Consider the following 13,226-nt stretch of genomic DNA (forward strand, 5'->3'; position numbering starts at 1 on the left):
TTATGTCTTAAATGATTGCATTATACTTTAATGTTTAACAGGTTATTTAATTTTTTTCCTGAACAAAAAGTATGTTTACAAGCTGTTTAACTTATAAAACTGAATAAAAATAACACATGAATCAAAACAAAATCCATTAAAACTTTAAAATGTCATTCAAATATACCAAAAAATACCACATTCTGGTCCACATAAGGCCATTTTGAGATTGTGTTTATTTTGATCCTTCTGTTGAATTTTCCATGTGGTTCCGTTGTTGTGTTTAATTGGTCTGTGCTATGTCGTCCAGAAGATGGCGCTGTGCTACTGACCTCTGAAGGAGAGATGGGCCAACCTGCTAATGGAGAGAAGAACAGGACACGTCTCCTCTGCCGCCCACTCCAACAGGAAACTATCACCATCTTTGGTCCCTCATTTTCTCCCTGCCGACCGGCGAAGGAAACTTAGTGATCTTCTAAGGGTTGTCATTTTCCTGCCGGTAAGTGGGCGTCAGTTTGGTTGAGTTGGTCACGCAGGGGACCTGGACGGCTCAAATGTACCGACGTCCTACAATCCAAGCAGACGATAGACTAGTCTGTGGCCACACATTCTTCAACTCCTACAGAAGCTCCTAAAATATCTGCTCAGACAAATCACATTTACATTTTTTTACACACACACACACACACACACACACACACACGCACGCTGCATGAGTCATTGTGACCCATCAAAGCACTGCAGCATCTTCAGGTATGTTATTGCACAATTTGTTTATACACGTGCACAACCTGTAAAGTTGCTGAAAAACAGATGTTACTTAGACAGAAAAATGCCACTTCTAAATAAAACCAGCAGTTTTATTTAGTTTCCACAAAGTTTAGACACCCAAACAAAGTCACGTGCTCACAATGTTTTGTTCTGTTGCAGTCCCACTTGACCAGCTGGTTGTCAGTCTGACAATAGATCAAACCAGACCATGAAAACCAGCTTAGAGGCCAGATAAGACCATCAAACCACATTGCACAGTTTTTAAGATTTGTAATCCAAAATTTATATGTAATAGTATAATTTAATTTATTCCAGAATTTAATATGATTGCATTAAGTACAATGCAAAAACACTTTTCAAATATCAAAAAAATTCATAAATCAAGATTTACTTAAAAGGGAAATGGGTTATGATAATAAGCCTTGTTTTCTGAAAAATTCATAAAAAATGTATTGAGTTAAATATCTGTCAGTTAAGAAAAAGAGACTTCAGAGGGAAACCAAGATTATCTTTCTCTATTTTTAATCTTTAAAAAAAAGATATAAAAAAGATCCCTTAAGTCATTTTGCTTCTCAAGTACATTTATTTTAATTTAAGAATGTTTAGATATTTGTATAACAAGATAAAACTACTAAGTAAGAAAATATATTCCCTATTCCCTTGTCTTCTAAACACTTAAATTATAAATTAAATTATAACTGGCATGACACGAGGAAATGTTTCACTTCACATCGGAACTGTAAAAGACCGATAACAAGCAGGGTGGATTCTGATTGGCTGTCATTATTTTATTGTTCATCTGCTGGAAAAAAATTATTCTGAAAGTGATTCCAACAATATTGTTTCTCTGTGCCATTATCGTTATAGTTGAGGTGTGTGGGCTTAGAAATATTTTTAGAACTATATCTTTATCGTTATAGTTATCGTGTTTGTTGTGAACGGGCCTTAACTCTGAGGAAACTGAATGGGACCTTATACAAATATGGGCTTTCACCTGAAGAAGTAGTTGTAATTACTCTCTTGCTGTCAGTCTGAGCTTTGTTGGTGAAACTCCCCTATTACCACCTCTGAAAGCAGAGTTTACAGTTCTTAATTTCTGCCTTTTCTGCTGTATAGTCCGTAGTGATAGTTGAGCCTCAGTGGTTTGATGACACAGCAACACTCTCATGGGCCCTGTGAAATGAACAATCAATAAGGTTTGCTTAGCACCTTCATTAATCACATACTGAAAGCCTAATGGAGCATAAAGAAACCACATCATCCTACTACTAATTATATCAGAATCCATTTTTTGTTGGAATATGAATTTGGAATGTTGTTAATGATGGAAAGAAGAGCCATTTTATTTCCAGAACTGTGAGTGGTGTGTTTATCTTGAATATTAAAAGAAGAAAAAGGGCTGAAGGATGTAAGGTAACATCCTGTCTGATGGCATGATGGAGGACGTGGTGGTGAAGAGGTGTATTTATAGAGCGACTTTCGAAGGGTGCATGCTAATGCTGATCTCTTCAGCTCTACATTTCCAGCTCATAATTAGAGCTGTTTAATTTACGGGTACTGATTGTACTTCCTGTGCTCTCTATAAAAGGCCCCAAGGGCTGGACCGGGCTTTTTGGATATCCGTTTTTTGAGGGCTGTGGAACGCTCCGGTGCTCCTGTAACCCAGGAATTGCTCGAGGTCAGTTTTCCCCAGAAACAAACCGCAGTGTGACCACACTGGATTGTGCCACAGACCTTGGTGGGGACATTGTGGGTAGAGAAAGCTAGCGGTGCATTGTGTTCCGGAGTTTATTTTCCCTCAGTGTCTCTAAACGGTTGCTTTTGAAGACTTTTTTATGCAGAACACGGACTGCTGTGCAGCCAGTCTGCTAATTGCCTTGATAAAAGAGAGAGGCTGTGGATTTGTGTGTGTGTGTGTAGGTGTGAGAGGATGTAAAAACAAGTTAATTTTGAATGCATTTTTTTTTTTTAAATCTTGGTTAAAGGGCTTTAAAACATCCTGCAAGGTTCATAGCTTAAAACATCCTCCTCATTATAAACAATGCATTTATTTAGTCAAGCTCCAAAAGCGGCTTGTTTGTATATTGTGGAATCTGTGATGTCATATGGGCAAATGCATTTGCATGCATATACACCATAGACCCCGCCTTTCTGAGAGCCTACTCTGCTCTGATTGGTCAGATGGACCAAACAGCTATATTACACGCTGCATGAATGTTTAATATTTAAAATTTAATAAAATAATAATAATTAATATTTATTTAAATATTGGCAACCCTTGCAGTCACAACAGATAATTTATTTTAAAAATTGTTTTTATTATTATTATTTTTTTTTTATAATAATATTGTTAGCTCCACAATAGTAATTGCAGTGTCATATTCACACACTGGCTCCAGCACTGCAGATTGGATTCAATAATCTACTTTTATCAATGGAATGTGTTTAAGCTTCCATCCTACCTTAATTTAATTTAAATCAATTATCTAAGTTGCCTGTGTTTTGCATATCCTGACCCATTTTTGCTTGGCTGGGAAATAACAAAGACAAACTAAGATGGAAATTTACTCTTTAGTTGACTAGAGAGTGCATGATTGCCTTTATAACTTTTTTTTATTATATTGATTTTCCAAGCAACTCTGAAGTTTTCTGATGTTGCATTTTTTTAAAAACTTTTTTCAATTGTTTTATTTATTATTTTTGTATTTATTTGTCTAGGACATCTATTGGATATGTTTTTCTACATTTCTGCTGGGTGTGATCTGTGCAGACGCCATGCCAAAATGAGTGACAATGTCCCAGTGCTGCAATGCAGTAAATTAATAGCGGTTCCACTGGACACTTCGCCCGTTACACCAGCAGAGGGCGATGCCGGTGATGAAAGGTACCTAAATCACTCCAGTTGTGCTGGAAGGCTACAACATTTCTATTAAAGGCTACACCAGATCTTCAAGCTCACGCACCTTTTATTAAACAGGATAGAATAATTTAGAGAGAGAAAACTAACAAAAAAGATTACAGAAATACATTTCTAATCCTTACTACTAATGTTGGTGCTTTTTTTTTCCCATCAAAAATGAAGATCATTGGTTTTTGTTCCTGAACAAAAACATTGTTTTTTTTGTTTTGTTAAGGCTATTATGTTCACTTAATTGTTCGCTTAATTTAATATTTTGAAGTAGAAGGACTAAAATAGTATTTCTTGCAAAACATACTATATACATGCTAGGCTAAGACATGATTATTAAATGCACTGGACAGGAAAAATTGTAAATAGTATTCCTAGGAAAAATATAAAAAAGTAGTATATAAATAGTATAAAATAGTATTTCTAGAGGAAAAAAACCTCCCCACTTTCACTTCATAGTTCTTTTAAAGTCACCATGAAATAAATTGGACAATTCTTGTATTTTGTGAAATATTGTGTTATTTATTATGAATGATTTATCCGTGCACATCTTTTTTTTTTTAATTCATGTGCCTCAGTAATCTATAATCAAAATAACTTCCCTTTCCTGTTGTAGCAACATCTTTTCTCTTCTCTTCTCTTCTCTTCTCTTCTCTTCTCTTCTCTTCTCTTCTCTTCTCTTCTCTTCTCTTCTCTTCTTCTCTCATGCCTGGCGTGAAGGCGGGGCAACTTGTCACTCACATGAGACCCACCAATAGCAAACCACTACCATCCAATCAATGTCCAATGGACAAAATCAAGTCCCTCCCTACATTTTTTGTTGGTTGAACAGCCGTTTCACATTCGGAATGGGGGAAAAAAAACTATCGCAACACTTTTTCCCCCCTCAGAAGACCCAATGGAAAACCTGTTTTTGTCTCTGACACTAATTTATATTAATTTATAGAGAAGCAAAATAACACAATAAAGAGAAGGGAATTACTTTTACTGATCCAACTGTTGCTTTTATAACAAAGTCTGTTGCTCCATCTAGAGTCATTGTGACCTTTTTATGGCTGTAGGGAATATACTGTAATTCACAAGGGCTGTTTTGGTTTGGGAAAACTTAATGAGTATCTAGAGAGTGTTATCTTTAATGATGATTAATGAATGCATTCCAGTTACTGTCTCTGTAATGAGATATTTATTATGTAAATGATTGCTGCTGCTGCAGTGCTTATTGGCACAGGGACAGAATCAGTGTCGTGGATGAGTCACTCCCCTCGCTCCCTTTGTGTGTGTGTGTGTGTGGCCTGGCAAACCCTACATTATGCAAATATATACAAAGTTGGCAATATCTGAAATCCTTGTCTTTATGGGGATGATTTTTGGTCCCCATGAGGAAATCATACTAAGTGATGTTTTTTTGAAAATGGGTAGGTTTAGGGGTAGGGTTAGTGTAAAGGGGATAGAGTATACCGTTTGTACAGTTTAAAATCATTATGTCTGTGGGAAGTCCCCATAAAACATGTAAACGCAACATGTGTGTGTGTGTCGCTTCATCAAACAAATTGCCCTGATCTACTCATCTGCCCACCAAAGCCCGACCACTTGTCCTTTGGTGCAGTTGGTCCCTCTATTGCTGAAATGACAGAATGGAAAGAGGTGGATACACCCACCGTACACCCGCATCAGAGTCGGCAACACCATTCTCGCCTGTAGGGAGTGAGAATGTGTAAAGTGGCGCAAGGATGTCTAACAGAATGCCTTTCATTCCAGGGCTGGGCAGTGGGAGCCGGGTGCTGGTGTAGAGTTCAAGGGAATGCTGGGGGAACGCTGGGGTTGTGTCTTGCTGACTCAGCAGAAACCCTCCGCTGACATCATTCTGCTTTTCCTTCATCGTTTGTCAGAACGAAATTCTCCAAAAGAAAAATTGCCTTAACTAGTCACTTTAGTGCAGCCAGTTTCTGTGCAAACAAGTTATTCGTAAGTTCTGCCGGGAAGACTCAATTGTTACGTCACTTATTACCTTCTCATCTATCCAATCGTGTTCTAATACTTGTAGTATAAAAGATCGGTACTTACACATGTCTGAGTTTGCAGATGCTGACGCTTTCATTCACCTCCATCCTCCCCACCACCACCAGGATGGTCCCTTCCCAAACCTCACAGGGGGTCGGCTGCGCCCCTGCCTTCGTCTTCAGGCAGGAAATGCAGAGTCCGTAGCCAGAGTCTTTCTGGTAGAACTGTGAACTTAGTAGCAATGCTGGTTAAGATGAGGGCTGTTGCGTCTGACTCTATGCACTGAACCGTGATGTCTGTACAGTGACGGTATATACACACACACACACATATATATATATATATATATATATATATATATATATACACATATATATATATATATATATATACATATATTAGGGGTTGTTATGTTAGGGATGTAATGGTACATGTATTCATCCTGAACCGCCACGGCGTCAAGCTGCTGTTTTTATAATAAATTTTATGGATTTTTTTTAAAAGTATCAATTGATTATTTATAAATTTAGAACACAATATCTCGTAATTTTGTGTCTGACTAGATCAGAGTGCATATGAGGACGATCCATACTCAACGCCTGATGTCATGCTGAGACACACAGTGACTCATATAATGAGCGTTGAGAGGTGAGATTGAATAAAATGACTGTGCACTTTTCAGCTCACAAGAAAAAGAAGCAGACGGCATCAGGCTGTTCTCAAACAGAGAAACAACAGCGCAAAAAGCTTAAACACTGGAAAATAATCAGGATTCTGAACTCGATCAGCAAAAGTAAAGTGACCTTTGTTTTTAAGGTGGACAGAAATTTTACCTGAGTCATTGTGCTGTGAGTTTCAGCTGTGCTAATAGTGTGCACAGAGCTCCTGCTCTCTGCAGGGGTCAGATGTTCTCTCTTGAGTTCTTGTCAGCTCATGAACACACTGTGCTTTTAGTGCTGTTCTTGCAGCTCGACCTGGCACACAAAAACCCTGCCACAAGAGGAACTTCACCACTGCAGAAACCACTTTACATCACTGGTGGTGAGATATATATATATATATATATATATATATATATATAAAATCACCAACTGTGATGTAAAGTAACACTGTGTACACACACACATATATATATATATATATATATATATATATATATATATACAGTGTTGGGAAAAGTTACTTTTAAAAGTAATGCATTACAATATTGCGTTACTATAGTACAATAATTGTGTTAGTTATGGAAGTAATGTGTTACATTACTTTTGCGTTACTTTTTCTCACCTGGGTGGGCTTGCTTGGTTTTTTTTCATAACAACAAAACATTTTTCTATTTTCAATTTTTTTTTGTAAATGTAAAGGCCAATTCACACCAAAAGTGAAATGAATAAGCCTTAGCCTGAAAGAAATTCAAATTCACACATGTACATTAGTTGGGGGGCGCAGTTAAAATAAACCTTTTGGCTCTGCAGCCATTCTGGTTTGAAGAAGAATAGGATGCAGGAGAAGAAAGTTCAACACGCTTACTTCAGCATTAATATATATATATATATACACACACACACACACATATATACATATACACTTATTGCATTTTAACCCCAATACCTTGTAGCATTTGTATTGTTGCTGCCAATTTTTATATATTTGTGAATTAATATTTACAAAAATTGCTCCAATCAACCATTTGTAATAAAATCCATTATTTCACACCAGTCTTGGTTTCTGAGCGCCTTTTTTGTGCTTTTTAAGAAAAATAAAAGGTGAACTGAAGGCGGTCGTGCCACTTTTCAATGTTGAATTATTGATCAGCTGTGTCAGCAAGATCACAGCCCTGACTCATATCCATCTCTGCCATTCCACTGGACACTTTTACAGACTGCCAGCTTTACTTTCAGCAGAGTGCCATCATGCAGATTGTTCTAGTCCCTGAGCTCACAGCTTGTTTTTAATGAATGGCTGGATGAATACATGTTAAAGTGGAGCATATGCTGCTGAAGAGAATGTCATTTGGGCGGCGTGTTATGTTAAACGTCCGCTGATGCTCCTGATGTCATGCTTGAGTAATTCTCTCCTGGATTTCAGTGGCTCTCCTCAGCTGTCATTTCAATACCACCTAAACCCATGTTAATAAAAATCTAATTGAAAGGGTTTGAAACCACAGTAGATCCAGTTACCGGGTTTGTGACAACCCCGCCTTGCACAAAGCCCTGTGGAATTACTATATTCTTCAAAACAATTATATTCTATATTCTGCCTCTAACCTTAAAAAAATCAAGTTCTGAACATGTGATATACATATTCGCATACACTATTAGAAGCTGTTGGAAGTTATTTATTAATCAAAGCTTCTGCTTTTTCCTCAGAGAAATGATTGAGTGAGTCACAGGCTGTTGAATCCTATCTCAGGTAAACTGAAGAGATGTGCAGCAGATGACTGGGTGCGGCACATCTGTCTGAACTTGAGAGGTAATGACAGCTGATTGCAGAAACTCTCACACGTTTCTGCTTTGATCTTAGTTTTGCTCTGTTATCAACATGGACGTGTGGAAATCACATGAATTATGCCACGGGGTGGGTTTGCTGTGCAGTGCATCAGCTTTAATGCAATGCAACCAGATTTAAATGGGATGTTAAAAGAGCCATATGACTGTGTTCCTGGAAAAATCTACTTTTTTTTTACATGCATATAGACGTTAAGGCCCTGCAATGACATCACTGATGCTGATTATTGTAACATCGAATGCTGGTCTGCTCATGCTGGTGCGGAAGAAGTCAGAAGGGTTCAGGTATTTTGCTGATTTTAGAATTCTTTGCTAATTAGACTGTCACTGTTTAACAAGATGCATGACAGCTGATGACTACTCAGCTACAAATGTTCAAGTCATGACTTTTAATTTTATTGCTACAGACTGCAGTTCTTCTTAGGGCAATTAACCTGCTCTGCTGAATGGCAGCTGTCAATCTTAAAGGATTCTATTAAAGACACCATGAAATCAAAACTGACCATTGTTTGTTTTTTTATGGAATATTGCAGTGTTTATTGTAAAAGATTTATCCATGCACATCTTTTTTTATTATTATTCATGTGCCCTCGTAATCTTTAATCAAAATAACTTCCCATCCCTCTTGACAACTTGTCACTCACATGAGATTGACCAATAGCAAACCACAACGATATTTTAGACCTATAAATGACCCTAATGAGACAATATAAAACTGACTTAATGGTTGTGGTTTGCTATTATTTAGAATGTACGTATTTTAGTTGCATAATTGTATGCTCCTGATATTTGTTGATTTCGGAGTAATTATTAATTTTTGTTCGACATTCCAGAGAAGACAGGCACCTGCTCAAATAATGTGATTGGCGCTTTTCACACTGCCAACAACAGCGCCTCCCCAAACGTCATCCAGCCCGCGTTCGCTGTACTCTATGCGCACCTGGGGAGCCGCGTAGCGAAGCGCAGCATCTGCTGACGTCCGGACATTGCGCGCGGTCCGAACATTCTTGAAGGTGCGTTTTCTCAGCATCATCACCGTGACATCAAGAGACAGGCAGCCTCCCGGAAAATAAAAACATCACGCTGCACGAGACGAGGGACGTTATATGATCGGCACGCATTGTGGGAGCGCAATATTCTGGAATTGGGTCGTTGTGTAAACTTCCTGCACAAACAGCCTGGGATGTGACAGACAGGGGTGCCATTGCTCTCCGATGACAAGTGGACTGTTTTTACACCATCCTTCTAAATAAGGAAGCAGGGCTGTCAGACATATGACCACCGTCCCGATTTGGGCGCTGCCAGAGTGCCCATCGCATCCCATGATCGCGCACAAGCCGTCCAATAAGGCTCAGCATGCGACCCCCATTTCACACGTGGAGTGACAGCAGCGTCCCATCATCATCAGACCGGCCAGTTCTTCTCGCCGCTTGCAACTTTCTCTCTTTCTCTCTCTCTCTTCTGCCTCCCCTCCCCTAATATGATGTCATTTAAGGATGAGGGTGGATTCTGAGGTGAGATAGGGATTTTGGTGAGTGGCATTCTCCACGACACGAGGCTTCGGAGTTGCAAAACATGATCATCACCACCTTCTCCACCTCAAGTTGTGTCTCTGCGCTCTCTGCCCGTTCTTCTGCTGCTCTCATCTCGGGCCACCGTCGCATGCCCGAAGTCCTGACCTGCCTCGCTAAATTAAGCCTGCACCACCATGCCGAGGGAAGAAAAACTAGAAGAGGGGTATTTTTAGTGCCATTAATTTTGACCACGTGCCCCGAAGGTAAACCCGATGGCCATTGCGCAAAGGTTCCTCATCAGTATGTCCTGCGAGGCCAACGCGCAACACTGGCCAAGGACTGCCGTTCTGCTCTTGGGATTGCTCCTAGTTGGGATTGTGTCCTCCAGTCCGCTTCCGAGTAGGACTAATAGGACAACTTTATTGGAGAAGCGATGGGAGAGCCTGTTCTCCCGCTCCGTGCTGGGGATCTCTGGAGAGAGACCGGAGCCAAACTGGGAGAATGACTATTTGCTGGGCATCAAAAGAGTGCGGAGGCTGTACTGCAATGTAGGCATCGGGTTTCATCTTCAGGTCCTCCCAGACGGCAAGATAAACGGTGTACATAATGAGAACCAGTACAGTGAGTTCATGGAATAATGCAATAATTAATTGCGCAGAGCTCCGTATTCTTTATAGGCGACACTTGCAGTGTGCTTGCACAGTCCGCTGTCTTTGGAGGCGAAGACAAATCTATTAAAACACACCGTATCCATTAGTGCTAAATATCTGCGCGGGCTTAAACATGACATGAATGCTGGGACGGATATAGATGCCAACTTATTTTTACACCGGCTCCTTGAGCGGCCCAGAAGCGCTTAGAACACGCACTCAAAGTGTGAGGGATGTTCATCTTTTGGCAATAATGTAGTAATGTAGTAGCCTAGTGGCGCGAGAGGCCATTTGCGCATCCACAATTGGCACCTGCAGAGGTTCCACCCACCGCATGCCTTGTTGTTCTGAGTCACGCGGAGCCGCTTTATTGTGTGTAACATGCTTGTTCTGTTTGATCAGGTCTCATAGAGATCTCCACTGTGGCCAGAGGAGTGGTTAGCCTGTACGGAGTGAAAAGCAAGCTGTTTGTCGCAATGAATAGCAGAGGAAGGTTGTACGGAACGGTAGGTGTGCGCAACTGTTTCCCTTCATTCTGCCTGCTGCCAATACAACGAGGCTTTGCATCCCCGAAGACATCGAAGAGTGTGTGTGTGTGCGTGTTAAACAGGTGATGCTTCCATTGTGCGTTTTCAAGTAGAATTGATGATCCATGCATTTGGCTCGTGCGAGGGGGGCTCGTACGCGACTAATAATAGTGTTTACGGCGTGCATGCGTGCTGCATTCAATTTTTCATGCATTATAAATATAATGTGCTCTTTGTTGACGTTTGCAACTGCTGCACGGCTTTTGCAAATTATTATTAAACGAATTCCAGGGTGCATTAGATCCAGGCACAGCGCCAAAGCAGCTTGCAAGCACTATCAAAAGGTTTGTAATAATTACTTGCGTTAAGTCTATAAACAAACGCCTCATTCCTTTTTATTCGCTGGTAGTTGTAATATTGGTAGATATAGGTTATAGAGTAGTCAGACATGTAATGTGTAAGCCTAATTGCATTTTTCATCTATAGTTCATGTAATGTCCAAGAACCCTCAATAACTGCACAAAATACAAAAGTGTGCGTAAATTAAAATGTGTTGTGGAGCTGCTTGCATTTACACATTGTTGTTGTTTTGTATTGTTAATAGCAGTAGTAGGCTAGTGATTATTAGTCATGTGCATTTAATTCTTTACACGTAGTATAAAGTGTGTCCCATGCAGGTTTGAAAAGAAAATTATACACTTAGCTGAAGTTTGGGATATGTGTGACAAGCGCAGTGCAACACTGGTCCTTTGGGCCCCATAAGCACATGACAGCTCTGTCCAAAAACTGCTGAGTGTTTCAAGAGCATCTCCTAGAGAAGCAGAGATAAAGTAGACTTCTCCACAGGCCGGCCTTGCAGTCATCAGTAAAATAATTAAAGTGATTTTTACTTAAAAGACCTGTTTGGGATTAGGTTAATACTTCAGGTTAATGGTTTTCTTGTAGTCAAGTGGAACCAGTCACACCTTAAAGTTTCTTTGCATTTGTGTGCATTTTCTCATTATGTTGTCCATTTCCCCGGTGTTAAGCAAAATCAAGCCATGATAATTTGAGAAACGGATTATTTCAAGAGGTTAGATCTACTTGCAGATCTAATTAAACTCGTTTCAGTTTATTGCTAAGGCAACAAATTAATTACTCACTTTTATGTCTTTCCAAAAGTAAGACTGTTGTTCATCTTCCGAACACAAACGAAGATCTTTTTGATGAAACATGAGAGCTTTCTGTCCCTCAATTGACAGCTACACAACTACCACTTTGACGCTTAAAAAAGTTCATAAAGAGATCATAAAACTAATCCATATGAATCCAAAATTTCTGAAGAGACACGATTGCTTTATATGATGAACAGATTTAATTTAGACTTTTATTCACATATAAACATTGATCAGCGAATATAAACAAGCTCAACCGAACATGCTTGACATGCTGTGAAAACAAACGCTGCATAACACGAGAATCGACGTAATTGGTTTTCGCACGTCAAGCAAACATGCTTGAGCTTCTGTTTACCACAAATGATGTGTGCGTTGATAAATGTTTATATGTGTATAAAAGCTTCAGTTCAACCTGTTCATCATATAAAGTGACCGAGTCTCTTCAGAAAATTTGGACTAAACCGCTCGATGTGTTCACTAAGTTTTTTATTTGTTTTCATTAATTTGTTTGCACTATTGTCAAAAAATGACCGAATGCTGGCATTCACATCCCTTCTCTTGTCCTCCTTTCAGGCTACCTTTAAAGATGAATGCAAGTTCAAAGAGACCCTGCTGCCAAATAACTACAATGCCTACGAGTCCTCCATTTACAAGGGATTCTATGTCGCTCTCAGCAAACACGGCCGAGTGAAGCGAGGCAACAAGGCCACCACCGCCATGACGGTCACCCACTTCCTCCCTCGAATATGAGCAGACTCTTGCAATAGTTCTTCATTTGCACTGGTCTCCCCTAGAGATCTGAAAACTGACACACGAACATTACAAGGAACTGCAAGAATATCACCAAAATAGTACTTATTCTTTTTTTTATATGTATATTTGGATAGGCCAGCTTTTTATTAGAATCTCTGAATATGCTATCCGTCGCTGCTTCTTTCTTTTATTTATATATATATACAAACATATATATTGACTATGGATGTGGAGGCTCCCCAGCCTTCCTTTCCCTAGTCAGGTGCTTGCCAAGAATTGAACAGACTCTGGGCTGGATGATGGAAGTCCTCCTCTGCTTTTTACAGTTCTCGGCTTATTACCTCAAAGAGCTACCTAGATGGTTTAAATGGATGCATGAAGTTACGCAGAGACGAACGCTTGTTTATTTTTAGTTCTGTCTGAGCCAACACAAGCATAACGAGTCCTTTTTTTGTATCTTTG

At 39.5% G+C, this 13,226-nt stretch overlaps 1 protein-coding gene across 1 annotated transcript; it reads left to right on the forward strand.

Moving 5' to 3' along the window:
* Nucleotides 1-9,702: 9,702 nt before the first annotated feature.
* On the forward strand, nucleotides 9,703-12,928 carry fgf6b (fibroblast growth factor 6b). Its single transcript, XM_084112616.1, has 3 exons — nucleotides 9,703-10,298; nucleotides 10,730-10,833; nucleotides 12,585-12,928. Exons 1-3 carry the CDS (start codon nucleotides 9,950-9,952, stop codon nucleotides 12,759-12,761), a joined length of 630 nt encoding a protein of 209 aa, XP_083968742.1. The 5' UTR covers nucleotides 9,703-9,949; the 3' UTR covers nucleotides 12,762-12,928.
* Nucleotides 12,929-13,226: the final 298 nt, after the last annotated feature.

This window comes from Abramis brama (genome assembly GCF_963993115.1).
Source record: "Abramis brama genome assembly, chromosome: 4".
NCBI lineage: Eukaryota > Metazoa > Chordata > Actinopteri > Cypriniformes > Leuciscidae > Abramis > Abramis brama.